Source organism: Macrobrachium nipponense, chromosome 21, assembly GCF_015104395.2.
Source record: "Macrobrachium nipponense isolate FS-2020 chromosome 21, ASM1510439v2, whole genome shotgun sequence".
NCBI classification, from domain to species: domain Eukaryota; kingdom Metazoa; phylum Arthropoda; class Malacostraca; order Decapoda; family Palaemonidae; genus Macrobrachium; species Macrobrachium nipponense.
The window spans coordinates 69,838,031-69,859,900 of NC_087212.1; the positions used below are offsets into that span (position 1 = coordinate 69,838,031).

General features: G+C 35.2%; 1 protein-coding gene across 1 annotated transcript in view; it reads right to left on the minus strand.

Moving 5' to 3' along the window:
- Nucleotides 1–5,162: 5,162 nt before the first annotated feature.
- Nucleotides 5,163–21,870, minus strand: part of LOC135197522 (uncharacterized) — a 45,990-nt gene continuing 29,282 nt past the window's right edge. Inside the window, 2 exon segments of the mRNA XM_064224584.1 lie at nucleotides 5,163–10,512; nucleotides 20,101–20,252. Coding sequence (XP_064080654.1) covers nucleotides 10,282–10,512; nucleotides 20,101–20,252 — 383 coding nt within the window. The 3' untranslated portion in view covers nucleotides 5,163–10,281.

The following is a 21,870-nucleotide window of genomic DNA, read 5'->3' on the forward strand; positions in this document are numbered from 1 at the left end:
ATCAAATTTAAAGTTGAATGGGAAACAGACAACAAAATTCCCTTTTCGTGATGTTTTAATATCAGAGATACATACGACAGAATACAAATTTACCATATACAGAAAACCAACGTTCTCACTTTCATACATTTTCACTACTTTAGCTATCATGACATTTCTATCAAGAATAGGTGTAGCTAGTAACTTGTTGTTAATTAAGAGCCTTACGAATTTGTTCCCCAGAATTCCTGGAAAAAGAATTTGAACTAATCGCAAGCTACCTTTCGTCTTTAAAATATCCTGACCATATAATTGAGAAAGCAATTCACAAAAGCGAACGTAATTTTCTACCGTCCCCCTAAAGACAAGACCAGAGATACACCCAAACAATAAAAATAATAATTCCCCACCTGGACACGATGAAGAGAATCAAAACCAACCCCCTCGGAAAATCGAACCCTTTTGTATGTACTTACCAAACACCTTAGCCAAATCCCTGATTAACGTCCAAAAAAAAAAAGAACATCTCCAAAGGACTCTGGGGGTATACGAAATCCCATGCCAGGACTGTGGCCAATCTTACATCGGATTACAGGTAAATCCCTTTCCCAGAGATTAATACAACACAAACGGTCAGTTAGGTATGGACACAGAACTCTGCTATTTTCAACCATATAAATGACATAACCATAGAATAAACTGGAATTTGTCACGTGTAATTTATAGCAGCAACTGCCGGTACAAGAGTCAAATGATGGAATCGGCCTTAATAAAAGAGAGGCAGGGAATAAGAAACATCTCAAAAGGAGGCATGGATTTCGGACACGATCGACAACGTCTTCATTCAACCAACCCTTAAGAAGATTAAAGGAAGATTATCAGCGGGGGTGGGGGTGACTTAAAATGGCTTGTTTGTGGATGGACCTCTTGGTATAAATACCAACCTTTTCTGTAAACGTTTTCTCATTCATCTACCTCCTGAAGAGGGAGACAGCAGTCTCTGAAATATAGCACTTTTTTCTTTTTTCTCATATTTTTTATGATTTTGGTGTTTTTATGGGCTCCTTTTATTAGATATATATATATATATATATATATATATATATATATTATATATATATATATATATATATATATTATACATATGTGGTTGTGGTGTGTGTGTGTGTGTGTGTGTGTGTGTGTGTGTGTTGTGGTGTGTATATATTTAATTATATTTTTGTGAATAACTTTACCTTGCGATAAAAAGGTTTCATTGTGTACGGTGAAAATTTGTTTTTAAAATTTTTTGTTGTGCATCAGTCATCACCCTGATAATATCTTAATTGTCTCGTCCCTGCTTACTGAACAGTTGGACTTATTTCTTTTTGTAAACCTTTTAAATTGTATCCCTGTTTTGGAAAAAGGTTACCATTCTCCGGGTGTGTTGGATTCTAGGAACATATTTTCCTTATAATCACCATCTGTCATTTATACCACCTTTCTATGTAAAGGACATTGAGCTGAAAGATCTCACAATACTCCTCCGGTTTCACTTTTCGTTTTAGGGTTTTTGCCTTTGCTTTTTTTTTTTTTATATATATATATATATATATATATGATATATATATATATATATATATATAATATATATATATATATATATATATATATACTCATTTTACTTGAACTGAAATTAATTCCACTCATTCTAGTTAAAGTATGGTGGGTATAATTCGCCCCTACCACAAATCCTCTCTCTCTCCCTCTGGGAAAACTACTTTAATCCTACTTCCTTGTTCAAGTGAACTAATTCCTTTCATTGTGCGATATACCTGCAGTGAGACCTATATTGCCGTTTGTATTTGTGCTGTTTAACGTTGCAAGCATTTAAGTGAAGTGTAATGTAAATTGTCAATTTGTGAATTACCAGGCGCTCGTAGTGCAACTCCTTGATTCTCTATTCAGACGCCTCATTCCAGGAAAGTAATTATAGTTGTTCTTCGACTACAGATTAGGAGTTAGTCAGCTGTAGTTTCTGTGCAGCAACGTGTGGGGTAATATTGGCTTTCCCCACTACCTTACGGCTTCTTTGAAGCGGCTTTATTGTGCTTTCCTTCAAGAATATACCACAATGCTTCTTCATCGTGTAGTGAGGGACCATTTTATTTCTGTCCCAGTTACGCTAACCAGTCTTATGTTGTAAATATAACTAGTTAAGTTAAAACCACAGAGTTTTACCTAATCACCCACTTTTGAAGCAGACCTTCACCTTATTGGGGATAGTAATATGGTTTAGCCTGATCTAAAGGCCAGAGGTTAATAATCTTGCATTATCCCAGGTAAGTTACGTGGATCAGTGTAACCCACTGATTTATTAAGATTCCCCAGGAAAATATGTACTTCATATATATTATAGTACATATAGGATTATATATATATAGATATATATATATAATATATATATTATATATATATATATATAATATATATATATATATATATATAATGCTAAAAAAAAATCATAGTAGTTGCACGTGACTTCATTAAATAAGCGAATACCACAGGAAAAATGATTGTCACAAATCCAAGCGTTTTCGTCTTTATATATATATATATTATAATATATATATATATATATATATATAAATATATTATATATATATATTTTATTTATTTATTTCTTCATTCATCTATGTTTGCATGTATATTTATGCAGTGTATAACGTTACTAATGTGTGATATATATATAAGATATATATATATATATATATATATTATATATATATATAACTATATATATATATAGTATATATATATATATATATATTATTACATTGATTGACCCCCTCACCTTCACAATATAATTCATTTTTATTTAGTTCTAAAAGAGCAGCCAATTTTTCCCTAACGTCAGCAGACTTTGGGAGGGAAACACGAGGCAGACCGGAGATCGGAATTTCCGTAGTAGTGTTGGGGGGGGTGAAGGGGGGGGGATAAAGAAACGCCCGTAAGCTTAGGGACATATCCCTAAAGGAAGTGTGTAGCTAGCTAGGTACTTCTTAGGCTTACTCTTAAGATCTTTTATCCTGTGAACCTCTGTTCCCAGGATGACCAGCCAGAAAGGGGGGATAAGCTGACCCAAACACCCAAGCCTCGTGCCCGACGACGCCCACAGTCCACTCTAGTCCATAACCTAAGACAGATGTCCAAGCCCGTTTTCCAATAAGCCTACCAAAGGGGGCTAACTGGCGGCCCAGACCTCGGACAAAACCGACGCCATTTTCTGCAAAGGTCCACTTACTTAAGGCATCCAGGTACGTCCTGAGACACTGTCCTATTGCCAGTCCTTTTCCTCCGATTCAAGTAAACTACACAACATTTTCCAATTCGAACTCCCAATTCTCAAATGAACAACCCATTTGTTCTTTTTCCTTGCCTCGTGGCTGCATACCAACTTTTGTGATCATCCCAGACAAACCAAGTCTTCATTGAATATTTCATTTAAACACTAGAGTTCCTCCCCCAAGTGTGTTAGATAAAAGTGAGTAACTGTAAATTTGTGCAAGAAGTCTTTATCTTATGTGGTGTTAATCTGGGAACACATTTTTCCAGATTTGCCGAGTCATGTGTCACGTCTCCTTGCACACAAGCGCTTCCTTACCATCAATTTTGGAAATCAGCATAGAATTCAGTACCTTTGATTTTAGCCAGCTCTCCTCTTGTGAGAGAAAAGAGTGGTCCATGTGCAGCCAAGTTGCCTTTGCTTTCCCCAGGCCATTCAACGGCCTCTTGTAAATAAATAATGTAGATTAATTAGCTGGTTTTTAATGGCAACCTTCTAGAGTAAATATAACCAAATCAATCCTTTTCAAGGTAAGTTAGAAGCACTTTATTCTCCATTATTTCCTCTAATATTATTCCTTTACATACTATTTGGGATCTCAAGGCTACCAATACGTAAGAATATACTATATATATATATATATAATATATATATATATATATATAGATATATATATATATATATATATATATACATATATATATATGTATATATATATATATATATATATATATATAGTATATATATATATATATATATATATATGATATAATAAACAAAAACAAGCACAGTATGTATACACACACAAACATAGATGAGCAAAGGAGTAACAACAGTATTTACTCATTAGTATGAATGGTATTCATTATTCATTTATGAATATTCAGCTATAAAGCCAAGCACTGGGCCACTTGAAGCCATTCAGTGCTTCAGATAGTGAAAAGGGAGAGTTGGAGTGGCTGGACAGCAAGAATTGAGAAACGTAGCAGAATGGAAGTAGAGCATAAGTCTGAGAAATGGTTGCAGCCAATGGTAGAAGGGACATTGCAAAAGATCTTTAATATACCCACTGTATACTGGGTGAGGTGCAGTGATGGCATTATATCCAAATTTTTGTGTCGGTCAAACTAGGACCCAAGCAGTGAGGCATTTTCAGCCATTCAACACTTTCAAAGTGAAGTATGAGAGTTGAAATGGTTGGACAATAGGGCAGGAGAAAGAAGTGGGAATAGAAGTAAAGAATAGAGGCTAATCAGTGGATGCAGCTAGATGCTGAAGGGATGCTGCAAACCTTTAGTAATGACTACAGTGCACCATGTGAGGTGTAGACAGCACAAGCAACCCCCCCTTCAGGGTCAATGCTTATATTGCCTTCTGAGTTTAGTCTGCTTTAGGAGTAGAACTTCACAGAAGTCTTTCATGAAACAACATCAGCGATTCAAATTCTACAGGTAAGAAGGCATGCCATCCAACCTCACCCTTCAGGAATTTGTTTTTAAAGCTTTGCAGTTGTTGTTTACCAAATGTGTATCCGAGCTGGGTAAGAGGAGAAAAATTTAGCCAGAGCAACTATCCAAGTTATGGAATTCTGATTAAGCTAGCTGCTGTTTGGTAATCCCCATCCATGGAGTCTGGAGGGATGAGGCCAAGTTTAGGACTATCCCTGTAAGAACCATTTTTTGAGTGCTTTAATTAATATGCACACCATAACTCAATATTTGCCATTCCAAATTTTTGGACTGAGTTGCACTGCAGTGTGGTTTTTTTCATTCATAGTGTATAAGCAACCATATAATTATTCCTTAGTGGTTTGGATGAATTATCTTAACAATAATGAAATGAGGAATTCAAATAATAATTGGATTTTATATTTTTATTATGACTTAGGTATTACTTAATGTGAAAATTAGTTACAGTATTTAAATAGTACACAATATTCAAGTAAAAAATTATAAAGTATTTATGGACATGCAACTATCTACATTTCAAAAAAATTTTGAACTTTCATGTTTCTAGGAGTCTGTCTACCTATACAAAATATGACTGCACATTAGAGCTTTGTATCACAAGTCTATATGGCAATTATGGGTTAGAATTACTTCTTGTGCTGTCAACTTGGATAATCTGCACCTTATTGCTTGTCATTTTCAGTCATCCCCTGAGAAAGACATTAATGAATTTATGAACATAATAAATTGTCATTCTCCTTCTCCAAACTACAGTTTTGAAGGCACAAAGTTTAAAGTATCAAAACACAAAACATGATTTTCTGGCAATTTATGGTATATACAAAATGATTGTACACATACGTGATCTGAATCCACAGCCGAGAAGTATGTGAATAATTCCTAGTTATGAACTTCACATTATTTTCTCCTTTAATTTGGTGAAGAATGTGGATCAAAGTTGAACAATTAGGAATAAGTTGTACTCCAAATTCTATATTTTCTACCAGCATACAGTAACAAAACAATGTTAGAACTGAATTATTTATACTGATAACATACTTGCAGAGGTACCATTTCCACTCTTCATTTAAATGACATTTCCAGATGAATAAACTGCGTCCAGCATTACATAGGTTTTCCAATATAACAAATGACAATAAGCCTTAAATATTAGATGAAATATATTTTAAGGTTCCAGATACCAGTTAGTAAATAATTAGATGTTTTCATAATTTGGTGATTTTTTTATTATTATTATTTTCCCTGACCTGCATGATTTACTTAATCATGTTCTCTCATAACACAGTGAAGGTAAAGGTAAGGTAAGTGGAACTCTCCCTTACCTACCTAAAATGGAAAAAATTACAGATAATTACATCTACATCATTCAACAATACCTCTATAAAATCTTTGGGCATGAATCCTTGCACAAAAGACTGAGAAGTGCACAAGATATGCTACACCAAATATACTATCAAATTTTAAGTGCTTTCGCAAACAAAAATTTTTCTAGATAAATGATATAGACGGTTTTGAAAAGGATGCTTTATGGGATGTATGCACATCTGCACTTCTACCTTCTTTTATAAGACTGAGGATTTACTGCCTGCAGTGAACCTTGTACAACACATTTCAGACACTACCAAAAGTTCTTTGCCGCTCCCTTAGAACACTGCTGCATAGTTGTCTGAATTTTACTTTCACCATTATCTTTCTTCTCTTCCCAGCAAGGATTTCAGTAAATTTTTAACTTAGCCTTGCTCAGTATCATTATTAATAATTTATCCAGACCACTGAGGTAAAATCTATCATAGCTGACATGAAGAGTTTATCTGTAAAAATACTGTATAGTTTAAATATTATTTAGCAAATTATGTTCCTTTCAAACTTGATCCAGTTAAACTTTCACTCTGTAGTAAATAAATTGAGCCAAAAAAAAGTAGAATTAAATTCAGTAATATGAGTAAAGTACTTTACATATAATAATAATGAATATGATACAATTTTAGCCTCAGCAAAATAAAAGATGCAACTGCTGTACTCAATTGTAAGTTCAACTTCACTTGAGTAATTTTGTACAGGACCAGCAACTTACAGGATGTAAGGTTTTCTAGATGAAACATGACAAGTTTCATAGGTCCCCCCCCCCCCCCCACAAAAAAAAAAAAAAAAAAAAAAAAAAAAAAAGTATTTTGCCTACTGTAGATATAATAGTACCACAACCTGTGTTCCAGGTTCTATTTTTTTTTCAAGGCCTGTAGTAGTAATTTTAAGTAATTTGTTTTTATCTTTGTGAATTAAGTACAGTACAGTAATAACTAAAATATATATTTACCAAGCACTGGCAGTTGCATCTTTTGTGCTTATATTATTTTTGTGAAATTTTTGCTTGATCTTTTCAAAGCCTGTTTACTAGGATTAATCAGGGTAAGCTAAATCTCCAAACTTCACTCATTCAGTGAACTGACACCCGTTTCAATTAATATTGTAATGTCATGAAATAATGTACCCTAATAACATTAGGTATAATACACAATATTGTACTAAAAAAAGTGTTTTAAAATCAACCCAACCAACTCACAAAAATAGTAAAATTCTTGAGATACACTATGGAAAATCACAGCTCACCATTTCTTTTAAAGGTATTCTGATTTTACATATGAGCCTGTAATGTATATAACAAAAATTATTTCTTGATGTTTTTCTTGAACATAACAATATTTATTATCTTGCAGTTATTCCCTTCTTCACTGGTTCACTAAAACTGGTGTACTACTTGTTCAAAATACTGTAGCAACAATAGTTTTTTTGGGAATGAAAGAAAAAAAGTATCTAATGCAGTAGCACGAAAGAATTGTGTACCATCAATGGTGAGGAATGTCTTATGTAATTAATGAAGTCTACGTTGTAAAGAATATCCCTAAAATTGTTTTTTCCTTAAATACTGTATACTGTAAGCGATGCAAAATTCTTCTACCATCCATCATCAGTGCTATTGTACATATTCTCTCATAAAAAATATATAACCAGAGAGAGAGAGAGAGAAAAAATAAAGGAGTACCCTTGGAAATATAAGAAAACACCACCCAAACAAAATGATTCTGTATCTAACTGCTGAAGGTCATGAATTTTTAAATGGATATTTAAATTACGAGAATCAACTGTCAGAGATGAGATTCAGAGTTTAAATTAGAACAGTAGGCTGCATTTTAAATTCTTCAGAGACAGATTTTCAGTGGTGAAACACTGTATGTACATACTATTATTAGTTAGTTTAAGCAGACCACTGAATTGAAATGAAAATTAAAATCTCAGCTTCACAATGATGGCTTGAAAGAATGCTCTTATAATAGAAATATAGTTCAACTATCATCTAACAAGTTACAGCTTTGTAAAACATTTATGGTAGGATAGGCTGAAAACTGAAAAGCCTGATGACATTTCTTTAAGGGAGTTGTATCCAGTACTTGTAATTTACGGTTGCATTGCTTGCTCTACAATCAGGAACTGAATCATGAGAAGTATGTATTGGGTAAACACATGAAAACATCTGATACTACTTTTCTTCTTATTAATTTCTTACAATTCTAGAAAATTATTGGGCAATTTGTCGTTTTCATTCTTAATCAGTGATGCGACATAGTTTTAGTCCAATGAAATTAAATAGTAGAGTAAGGAAGTGATACAACTCTTAATACAATTATTTACCCTCCCACCAAAAGATATGATGCTGTTAACCCTGTAAGATGTAGAGCTAGGAAGTGGTGTAGTCACGTGGATGTAAGACTTGACAAAACTAAAACTGATAGGCTTATTGTATACTATACTCACATTTTCATAGACTGTGCATGGGCAACACTGATGATTGGGAATACGTATTTAACAAATTCAGTGCTAGTTTCCATTTTTTCTTTTCCACAGTACTTACACTGCCAGACAAAAAGCTAGTTACCGTTTGCCAGATTTGTTACACCATGACATTACCAAACCCATATACTTCAGATCTACAACTTTCCATTTCCAGAATATTACACTCCTATCTGAATGTCAGGAGCTTTCTATATATTCATTTTAGACAATTGATTGATTTATGGCTACTCAATGTGGCATCACAACATTTCTTAAATAAAAAACTTGAATAGTGGTTCTATTCTTTCCAAGTGTTAGTTAGGATATAAACCAATGTCAAAAACTATCGATTTTGACAGTCTTCTAAGCTTATCCAAATGGAAAACTAATGGTATTGGCTTAGGTGCTGTTGCTTCTAAAAATTATGAATAGTATTGCAGTGTTTTCTAGAAATTTTACTACTGCTGTGGTACAATTATGGCGTGATCTTCCATCATTTTGTACCATAAATCAGTCATTATCCATCATGGGCTGTCACACTTCTTAATACTCTGATTTCTGAAAGAAGACTTATCTTTATTGTGGATTTGTGTTGTTGGCTCATTAATCGTGTTAAGAACCTTCTTCTTCTTTACCAGTGATAATAATTCCATAGTAATTTAATCAGACTAGCAAAACATCTTTCAGCTCTCCAAGGCCAGTCCAGATAAACCTATCATTATCATGCCATTGAAATGGCAGCAACAGTGAGCAGGGGACCTGGGTAAAGTACATCCCTTATGACAGTTATGGACCTCCTTTTGAGGACCAAAGTCCCCCTCCCCACTCTTCTCACAGAACATTCCCTTTTCAAACTTATTCTTGACAGCTAAGTAAGGAAATGCAAACAGTAAGGATGAAAAGTAAAAGGCAGAAAGCAACACAGCTTAGGGATGCTGCACAGAATCTCTAGTTCTATCTACAGTGTGTTGCACAACTCACAGAATACACACCGATGGCACTATATTTATATTTTAACCAGACCTCTGAAGTAGGTGTAAACAATAAGCTCCTTGGATTGGATAACAGCCAATAGACAAAGGCTACTTTACTGTAGAATCATTAATACTCAAGGATATGGAGTACCTTTTTGTACAAACAATCAAAGTAAATAAAAGTAAACTAAATCACAGAACCTGAAGTATAAGCATGTGGAATTTCTGCAAGAACATCACTTATAAGTTTTTCTAGGCTGGAATCCACCAGATCATGATGCTTGTTAATGTGTTTCATGTACGGGCAAATTTCCTCAGCAGACAATGCACTAAGAATAATTATTAACCCCTGCAACTCTCAGAAACCTTTATTAGCAAAGGCACATTTTGTTATTTTTATGTTTTAATAATTATCAGTTTCTGAAAGTGCACATTATGAATGAGAATAAAATGATGATGAAAATGAGACTATAAATATTTTTTGTGCATTATATCAAAATGGAGTTTTACTGAGTATTAGACCATACACCCTGTTTTGTGCAGGGAGATGTCATGGAAGAAAACAGGAAGACAAAATAGTCTGAAATGTACTTTCAAAGGTGACAAAAATGTTTTCTAACTTTCCCTATGAATCATAAGAAAATACAAGTTATATGAATCTTACATCCCTGAATAAATAAATACAGTACAGGAGGCTAAAACTTCTTTACTTTCCTTCATTGTTTTTCTCCTTCTGTGGCTGACTTGATTGTGTGTCTTTCTTTTCTGCATCTTTTTTCTCCTCTCCCTCTTTTTCTTTGTTATTTTTTATCAATAACATAAGGGAATCGATCCTAGTTGGCTGTGCAATCTGTAGCACCATATGTGCTTCCTCCAAGATCAGCAGACCATTACGCGCATCATCCATCGCAAGGTTGTGTTTCCGTGTGACGTGTTCCTACAACAATGAAAATCACGAAATTTCAGATATTGATAATCATGAAAATCCTTATGAACTTATAATAATAATTACTGTCAAAAACATAACAGTTTTATAATTTAACCTCTTTGAACACATTTTACATTGTCTTTCCTCTTTGTATACTAATGGATACATCATGTGAAAATGTAATTTTTGAGAAATTTTTACACACAAATCCACTATTTAAAATGCCCATTTTGTGTACCTGAGGTCCCAAACATTCAGTCCCTGAGGAAAGGAAAAACAAAAAGAGGCCATCTGCCAGCAGTATCACCCCTGTGCACCCTGGAACCACAGGCAATAGTTAGTTCATTTCTTGTGTTATCGAAACCACTGGCTGCAAGAAAAGTAGGGTCAACTGAACTAAGTGTTTCACAGCCTTAAGAACAGTTTGTGGTGGCAGTCTGGTACCTCATGTACTCTTCACACTCAGGTATAGGCAAAAGAAGGGAGTCCTGATCTTGTGGGAAATTACAAGATGCATTACAATAATCAATTACAGCTAGAACAAAAGCTATTTCTAATAGAAACTTATTTGAACATCTTGGGAAAAAGCTGATGGTCAGAAATACAGAAATATGTAATAGGTATATTGGATTTCTTGGATATTTTGAAAATTGAAAAAACCATGGCTTGACAAGGAGGTAAGTCTGTCAATATGGAAGGGCTAAAAGTGAAGGAAAGCAAAATGGGTGCGACAGGTGATACCAGCTACAAGGGATAATGTCTTACAACAAATGACTTCCATTGCCAATTCACAGCAAAAAATCTACTATCTATTAGGAATTGATATGATCAAATAACAAACTTTCAAGCCTCACAAAAGACTGGAATGTTTCCCAACAAAGGCTCAAGTCTAATCTACGACTTGTACAAGTGGCAGTATGCTGGCAGTGGAGCTTCACATGTTGAGGAAGCCTTCTGTTGAGCATGGTTACAAGAAGTAATCAGAATGGCATATCTAGGGTTAAAACCTTATTCACGGAGGTAAAATTACCTGTCATTGGCCTCGGCATGACATGATTCAATGTTTTTCTAGAGAAAGTGAAAGCATCCCCACAGTTTCCTTACTTCATTAACATAAAATATATACAGTTTTGGAACATAAAAGTTTAGTTTGTATTGGGGGTTGTATGGCTCTGCTATCATCTACTTGAGGCGAAGTGTTGATGTATGAAGCCTTTCTTACCCACGGCTGGTAAGGCACACAACCTCACCCTCTGGATGCTCTCTGGCTTCTCTCCCTCGGCCCCTTCTGTTGACATTTCTCCAAAGAAATGTCTCCTCCTTCTAGTAGGCGGTCTTTTCTGTCACTGCCTTCTGGTACTTCCCCATTGGTTGGTGACTAATGACAACGTCCCATTGTACCACCCTTTTGGGTGGTAATTTATTTCAACACCTCCTTTGCTGGGTGTGATTAATGACGTCACTGGAAGTGTCTAGCTTTCGCTGGCACGTCAAGGGTTAATCGTAGAGCAGCCAAGTGCATTTTTTTTAACTGCTGCTAGCCCTATAAACACCTCCGCTTGTTTGGGTTATTGTCGCCAGTACGACAAACATCCGTTGCTTAACGCAATTCTCTCTCTCTCTTCTTCTTTTACTCTCTCTATCTTATTCTTTTCTCTTTTTTTTTTTTATCTGTTGAAAAGGGGGAGGAAGGTGGTGATTTTTAAAAATCGCCAAAAATCAGAGAGGTCCGATCAGGGATCCGATTGCGATATCTGGTAGGCCTCGGGCAGGGGCATGTGTAGGGAAGGTTAGTGATCAATCGCAGGCTCCTTTGTTAGCACTGGGGTCAAAAAAGGCTATAACTGTTAATCAGTCCAAATGAACAGAGGTGCGTCATGTTGGTTGGGGGAAAGTACCTATTTGGGATGGTAAGCACACTAGTGCAACCACTGAGCTGGGGGTCAGCGCTGTACTTACAAAAAAAAAAAAAAAAAAAAAAAAATTACCTTCACCCCTTCCTCCTTCTTTCCCCCTTGCTTCCTTCCTTTATGCTTCTCTACCTTATGTTCAATTAGCTCCAATTGGCCGTCTGGTCTAAAAAAAACATAGCCTAATTCATGCTATAAGGGTCAAACTGGGCCAATAAACGCATCAGCAACAATCAGCAAAACGACCCAAATAAGCAAAGATAGCAATTTTTTAAAATTCCATAACAAATAACTAAATCCAACCTTTACTTCAAACCAGACTTTTAAAATAACCTCACCTAACCTATATTAATCACAATTTTCCCCAGAAATCAGCCAAAATCAGCAAAAAAAGATACTTAAAATTTGGTGGGAAAAGACCAAAGGTAGTACCTAAAGAAAGAAACTAGTTCTAAAACACCGATTTTCCTGGAATATATCTGAATTCTGGGGCGAATTCTAGTACGTACACTAAATAACCATTTATTGAATTTCATATTATTGGTGAAGGCTCCCTTTTTAAACAAGTCACAAATGGGTTTGTGGTCAGTAAGCACATTAACTTTGTGACCTAAAAGTATATGTCTAAACTTCTTTAAACCCCAATACGTATAAAGCTAAACATACTTTTTCTCTGGTACTATAATGTCTTTCTGCTTGGTTTAAAACTCTACTAGCATAATATGCTGCCCTCATCCTAGTTTTGGCCTTTTGCAACAATACAGCTCATAGCCCTGTACTTGAGGCATCACAAGCCAAATAAAAGTCTCTGGAAAAATTTGGGTAGACTAAAACAGGGTTCCTGGTCATTTTGCTCTTTAGTGTTTGAAAGGCTGTTTTTTGTTCATATTCCATTCATATTCAACATTGTTTTTGGTTAGTTCTGTCAAAGGTTTGGTGTTTTTGGTTAGTTCTGTCAAAGGTTTGGCCGTAGTAGCAAAATCTTTTATAAAAGGCCTATAATAACCTACCATACCTAGGAACCTCCTTAATGCTTTCAAGTTGGTGGGAGCTGGACATTCAATTATTGCCTTCATTTTACTGGCCTGCATGCGCAGTCTGTCTTCACTAATTACATGACCCAAGTATTCTAATGATTTCATCAGGAATAGACATTTTTTTTTTAATCTTGCAATTCTTAATCTCTCTAGGACCATTTCTAATGTTCTGAGGTGGCTTTCTAAGTCTTTGCCAAAAATGATAACATCGTCCAAATATACTGCAACATTTTCTATATCTCCTAGAATTTGTAACATTAATCTGACAAATGTTAATATGGCTGTTGTGAGTCCAAATGGCATTACTTCAAACTGTATATGTTCTTTATGTGTGCTGAAGACTGTGACTTGTTTTGATTCTTTATCGAGAGGTACTTGCCAATATCGACTAAGCAAATCTAAGGATGAAAATATTTTGGCCCCTCCTAACTGAGCTAACATATCTTGAATTACCGGTATCGGCATTCAATCTGGAGCTGTGTTACAATTTAACTTCTTATAATCTATTACATGTCTCCAACTGCCATCCTTTTTTGGAACAAGTAACAATAGAGAATTATATGGAGATTTAGAAGGAATTACTACTCCATCTCTTTTCATTTCCTGTCAAATTGTCAACTATGGGTCTCTGGCTTATTGGTAATCTGTAATTAGGAATAAAAAATGGCTTGGCTCCATCATCTAACAAAATTCTATGTTGTAGAACATTTCTTCTTCCTAGTTTTATCTCCTAAAACTATTACATTTCTGTATTTCTGTAGCACCTGAATTAACTTGTTTCTGTTTTCTGGAAAATCTGTTTTATTCACTTCTGATTTATTTTACCAGAAAATCTGTTTTATTCCCTTCCTGATTTATTTTAGAGTTTTGGCCATTTATCGAGAAAAATGCTTTTTCCTCTACCGTTAGTAAAGAATTGTTAATAGGGACTCCTATGCAAATGGCAATGCCCGCGTATAGTGTTAGTCTGTTATCTTAATAGTTTTGGACATAGACTTCACAGGTACCACCATCCATGTGGACTAGTGAATTATCCAACAGGTACCACCATTCATGTGGACTAGTGAATTCTCCATTCAATAATAGAATATCTTAATCTTCTACATCCTCTTTTGATTGCAAATACATTTTTTAAACATTTTGGATACAAAGTTACTCCTCTATTAAGTATAAATTTTACTTTATCATCACCAGCTGTGCTAACACAACATATTTCTTCTTCTATGTTGGAAAAATAGCAAAGTTCTGTATACAGTTGTTCTGTTAATTCTATTATAATATTTATAAATGATTTTATTTAAGAGCAATACTTCATTTAATACTTTCCTTCACTTTCACAACTCATTACTACATTTCTATAAGCGCCTTGATTTTCATTAGATTTAGTGTTTTGGTCATCACAGTATTTATATCTGGAGTATATACGCATCATCTGTATGTGCATCTCAACAATTCAGTATTCTCTAATTGTAGGAATTCCCCTTTTTTTTAATCTATTTCTACCTTACTTTGTTTGTTCTTGTTACTTATCTGCTTTTCCTGTGTGTCTGTCTTGCTTGTCGAAACTGTCTCAGACAAACTGATCAGATTTGGGTGAGACTTTTAAAACATACACTCTTCTGATTATAGAAAACTTTCAATAAATTTGTGAGACAAAATATCTATTTCTAGTTTCACATTCCCCAGACCTTTGGATCTGTTCTCTGCTATTCCTTTTATTACTCTACTTTGACCCTCAATCTGAGTTCTTCAATGCGTAAATATCTGCTTAAAGTTATTTTATCAATTATATTTACAGTACTACCTGAATCATTGAGTACAGTACATGTCTTTCCATTTATTGGAATCTTTACAATAGGCAGATCCTTTCTGTTTATTTCTTCTTTCATAAAATACTACGTCTTTGCTATGTAAATAGGAAAATGCGGATGAACCTTCATTTCTTATTGTAAGTTTCTCTTTTTTTCTCCTTAATCACCCTGAAGGGATTTACTTTCCTTTCTCTGTAAAGAGATTAATTGTCACTGACTTGATGCTGTATTTGCATTTGGGTGACTGTTGCTATTATCAACAATCTCCCTCTTGGCTTCCTTAGTATTGAACCAACAGTTTTTTGTTAAAGGCCCGACCATTTTGCAAACTGCACAGATTCTAGGCCTTCTGCCTTTGTTAGTGGAATTATTGGTATCCCCACAGTTTTCACGTTGTTTTTGGCCTAGCTCCTTGAGCTTGATTATCCACTGGCTTTGTATTTGTATATTGACCATTTTAATATCTCACGGGTGGATTATTCCTTGACTGATTCCATCTTCCTTTCCGGGTTGGATTCCATTTTATCCCATTATTCTGTTCATATTTCCCTTGAACGAAAGTTTGTCTATTCCCTAATTGTCTGGAATTAAAGCTATACTTGTTACTTCTTTTATATGAATCATTTATATTTCTGCCTTTCCTTTCATTTTGAGCGTCAGTTATCCCTACAAATTCCTAAATCCTTAGAACAGTCAATCTCTTTTCTTTGGATTTCGTGTCTCATCGATTGGTTGGTTGGTTGGTTGGTTTTATAAAGTTTAGCTGTAACACCAAGCACTGGGGCAGCAAAGGCCATTCAGCGCTTAACTTGTCTCATCGACATTAATGCTGTAAGGCTATCATTCTTTGGATCAATTTTAACCTTCCTGAAAGCTTTCTTTTCCTCTTCTCCAAGGGCATTATACATGGTTCCAAATGACAACTAATTCAGGACATGCCTTAAGCTAACTAATCATCTTTGTCATCACCAAAATCATCCTTCTTTCCTATGGTGATACTTGTTTTCTTCAAATCTTCCACCACTTTGTGTATTAATTCTTCAACATCTGTATGAAGATTTGCTACTGACTCTCCATCATAATGTTGTGTAAGAAATTTATTAATATTGTATAATACATTACATCACTTTGACTTACTGGTTCCCAAATCAATAAACACAACTGTTTAAATTTAGCATGTGTGGTTATTTTGCTGAATCTAACTGAATTCAAAGTCCTATGTGCATCACCTCTTTCTGAACTAACGAGAAGCAAGGCTTCATTAAGTTGAGCTCTCATTCGTTATTCCCTATGTAGATATGCGACTGTCTGCATCAGCTAACCACTGGTTCACAGATTATGATTCTAGTCTAATTTTGTCAGGGTTTGAACTATCTACTCTTCCACAGAAAAGGGTGGCTTGCATAATGATCGCTGCTTGCGTCATTGTTCTAAATAGACATGGGTTAGTATTATAAGTATTATTATTATTTGTTTGTTTATATACGAAAGAAACCTTCGGTCATAACATTAGGATATATACTAGCACCAGCTGGAAATCCGGTAAAATTAATAAAAAAAACTTGTGTGATCGGGGACTATTGGAATCTGTACCTGCTCACAGGGTATTGGTAGCTCCCACAATGGCCTGGGCATCCCGTGACCTATCAGTTACTTTTCTACCGCCTTTAAGAAAGGACATGATTACTCTCTATCTCTTAAAAGCTGGTTTAGTTTGCCGTTTTATCATATTTTTCTTGTTACCTTTCTCTGGGAGCTTTCAATGTGTGAGTGTGATCTGGTAGGTTTGAGTAAGTTGTGAGATCATGGAGAATTTTGCTTCACCAATGGAACTTTCTTTGGGATCTCGGATCCTTTTCAGTTGCCACCAGTGTAAGATCTTTATGCTTTGTCTTGTATAAATTGTAGATACTCTGGATTCTTGTAGGAAATCTCTTAAAAGATGTCTCAGGAGCCTAGAAAGGCACAGCGCAGTTTTCTGACTTCATTAATACAAAATATATACACAGTTTTGGAACATACAAGTTTAGTTTCTATTAAGGGTTGTATGGCTCTGCTATCGTCTACTTGAGGTGAAGTGTAGTAATATGAATATGTGTCAATGTATGAAGCCTTTTTTACCCACAGCTGGTAAGGCACACAAACGCACCTCAGGATGCTCTCTGGTTTCTCTCCCTCAGCCCCTTCTGTCAACATTTCTCCAAAGAAATGTCTGCTCAATCTAGTATGCGGTCTTTTCTGTCACCACCTTCTGGTACTTCCTCATTGGTTGGTGACTAATGACGACGTCCCATTGTGCCACCCTTTTGGGCAGTAATTAATTTCAACACCTCCTTTGCTGGGAGTGATTAATGACGTCATCGGAAGTGTCTGGCTTTTGCTGGCAGGTCAAGGGTTAATCAGGAGCTTTATCGTAGAGCAGCCAAATGCATTTTTTAATTGCTGCTAGCCCGATAAACACCTCCACTTGTTTGGGTCATTGTCGCCAGTACGACAAACACATCCATTGCATAACGCAACTATCTCTCTCTATCTTATTCTTTTCTCTCTTTTTATATCTACCCTATTTTCCCTACAATAATAGTTATTTTTTATTAATAACGTAAGGGAATGGATTCTAGTTGGCTGTGCAATCTGTAGCACCGTATGTGCTTCCTCCAAGATCAGCAGACCATTACGTGCATCTTCCATGGCAAGATTGTGTTCCCATGTGACATGTTCCTACAATAATGAAAATCATGAAATTTCAGATATTGATAATCATAAAAATCCTTATGAACTTCCAATAATAATTACTGTAAAAAAAATAACAGTTTCACAATTTTTCCTCTTGGAACACATTTTACCATTTCTTTCCTCTTTGTATACTAATGGATACATAGTATAAAAATATAATTTTTGAGAACAAATTTTTACATACAAATCCACTACTTAAAATGTCCATTTTGTGTACCTGAGGTCCCAAACATTCAGTCCCTGAAGAAAGGAAAAACAAAAAGAGGCCATTTGCCAGCAGTATCACCCCTGTGCACCTTGGAACCATAGGTAATAGTTAGTTCATTTCTTGTGTTATCGAAACCAATGGCTGTTAATGAGCAGGGGAGTGTAGCTGTCTCTCTTTCATTGGATGGGCAGCTATGTATTATTATAGAGAAGTAGGAATATGCTACTGATGTCCACAGTAATCATGCTGATCTAACAAGAACAAATCTTAAACACTATCTCCATGGAAAAACTGTCAGACCCAACGTCAAAGGATCTATTTCCATGAAGTAATGTTGGTAAGAATGAGATTCTTGCTAGACATTACCTGGTGCAGGTGCACAGCTTTAATCTGGAGTTTTAAACAGTGGTTCTTTAACCAGATTACAAACTACTACATAACATATGTCATAGGTGAGAAATCACTGGATAACCTCTAAACCTGTTCTGTCTTTCACACATAAGCGTAACCAAGTCCATAGTATCTCAACAGTTACTCTTGTGAATGGCTAAATGTCGAGGATCCCAGTTGATCCAGATAATAGGACCCCAGAATGACTGAAGAGTACGTGAAAGAGAAGGTGAGGTCCGGCTAATGCAGATGTTATATGAACTAGAATAAACACTTCACCTAGGATGTTTGAGACCCAAGTAGGTATTACAGTGGTACCTCAACGTAATGGGTAGTCTGGGGATTTGGCCTCCCAAACTGTAACAGAACTGATTTAATGTCAAAGATTACATACAGCCTACTTGGTACCCTGGAGCCAACTCACACAACATAAACAGTATAATGCACAGCAATTACATAAAAATAATAGCCTATCCTAACCAGTATTTTGTGACTATTCAAAATATCAGTTTACTTAACTTCAGAGTCCAGAGATTTATCTGCTAGATTAATTGCTTATACTGATGTGTACAACATTTTACAAGATAGCTTAACAAAACATAACAGACTCCAGTTCTACCTACTTGTATTTAAAAGATATGTAAAATACACAAAACTCATACTATATAAAAAAAGACCATAAATATTTTGTTCTTTAATATGTTGCAAAACACTGCACACTCACTGTGCTCCCATCCCAGTAAAGTATTTTTATTGGCTTTGGTTTAATGCAGCGCAGTGGGGATGAACTGAATTAATTGGCAACTGTTAACAAGAACTGAGCAAAAACGAAAATCACTTTAAACATGAAAATTTGTAATCATACTTATTAATGTTTGCACTGATAAATGAGCTATGAATTTTTTCATTAAAACCTTTAAAACAGAGAAGAGAGGAGGACATTGCTGAAATTACTGGTGAATAAATGAAAATCTCATCCATGGGGTGAGCAAGACCATTAATATTCAACAGTCATGAAAGACAAACCAAGTCAAAATACATTGAATTAAAAGGAAAAAACTTATGAATACCAAAAGAGAAGCAATGGGTGCTCACAATGTGTCAGTGACAAGAAGTAGCCAGCCAAGAGTAAAAGAGTATTAAAAAAAATTATTAAACACTCATAACACAGCTAAGAGTGTACAAAGATCCACAACTAAACTATTTTAGAACATTGCTGAATGTGACAATGCATGAGAATGAAATGACTGACATAGCACAATTACTGGAAACGTCCGTGTAAATCATCACCAGGACAAGTCCTTCCACCCAGCACATGTCCCACTCCATGGGAGTCAAACATCAGAATGAGAAGAATAGGCCTGTGGTCAGGGAAATGTGAACTTGGAAGGCATGGTAGAACTACTACTTTCAGCTCTTCAAGCAAGCACGACTGGGTCAACTTCACAAGGAATAAAGGCTAATTATGATAAGTGAATTTTTATTACAAATGTTGTAAAACTTACCTCCCAGTGTTGATGTGATGGCAACACTCTATAACACCATTTGCAGGGCAACTCTGGTGATGAAGTGTGATAACCCTTAATATGACGTCTTCTGAAACCCCACGATGTATATGCTTTCTCACAAAATGGACAGGGGTAGGGTAGGTTCTGGCCTAAAAATTAAATTCAAAATGAAGTCCACTGTGAAAATCTTTACATAAGTTTCATGAAAAAAAAAAAAAAAATTATACAAACATTTATTTTTCTTTAATATAGAAAACCACAGAACTGCATGATGAACCCAAGGACTAAAATCCCAGAAGAAACTAAAACATTCCTTACACCTCAAGCTTTCAATCTCCTATAAATAACTCTCTTAGTTCTAACGCAGTCTAAGCAGCTGTAGCAGATCAGTGGAGTAGGTAGAATAGAGTAACAAATATGGGTTTGTATTGAGAAAATTTGTTTTATAAAAATAAATGTTCATAACTCCTACACTTACTTTGGACTGAATATCAAATTAGAAAAAGGATCTGATCTGCCAACACCCCAGGACACAAACTGACCATGTAAGGGGCCAGCTGAGACACAAAAATGAGCCCAAAGAATAATTAACTACACTGGAACAGTTTCAGTGAACACATAGAGTGCCAGGAACAAAGGTACTTGTGAAGACTTGCAAGGTGGTGATGAAGTTGAACAACAAGGCCTGAAACTGGAGAAAATCACCTTCTGCAAAAATCTGGTGTAGTATTTACTTGACACAATATGAAAGGGTATTTGGAAATAGGAATCAAGCACGTCAATTGATTCTATGAAATCTTCCTTCCTAATGGATCAATATACTGAAGCTTATTTCTCCATCCAGAAAGGGGTTTGCCCAGATGTTGATGAGTCTTCATTTTTTATTACCTTTAGAAATCCCAAAAAGTAATCATCTACTACTTCTTCCACTGCCTGCTTCTCAATTATAAATCCAACCTCCTCCAGTAAAGCTTGGAAACTCCTCTTAAGTTTAGGTTATAAGAACTATAGCACTTGGTTACATTAACAGGGAAGGACTCATCACCAAAATAGGCAAGTGTTATCCTTCCCACAGAGTTCTTTCCACTGAAGGCTCCTTCTAATCCTTTGCCATAACCACAAAAAATTCAGATGATCCCCAGGCAGGGTTAAACCAACCTCAGAGACAACAATATCCTCATTTACCCTGACAACAAGGAGACTGGTAACACACACATCAACCATACGTAGATACTGCAAAGTGCAAAGGCTGTGAAGTCCCTAGCTAACTTGGCGATGAATGACTAAATTTTATAAAGCACTTGAATATCTATAATGTGACATTATACAAAAAATAAATAACTGAATAGTACTACCAAATTACTTTTCAAACAGTATGTATATCTGTGGGCCAAGAGTTGCCAGGTCATATTATATAACCCACAGAAAACTTAAATGTAAAAGCGATGATTGTGATGAGAGCCACTATAATATCATATTAATTCAGTGTGTAAGTAAAATAATCCATACAGAAATGGTAATCGATAATACAAAATCATGAGGGCAATACTGCTAGCAAAATTGCTCAAACAATAGTCCTGCAGCTAACAGCACAACTAATTAAATACAAAAGGAAATCAATAAATAATTAGGAAATTATACTGAACTCCTTAAAACCATTTAAAGATACATATCAAAGTATTGGAGAAGTAATACTATTACTAAAATAACTAACCAGGAGCAAAACATTAACAGATAATACCGTACAAAAATCCCAAACAACAATTT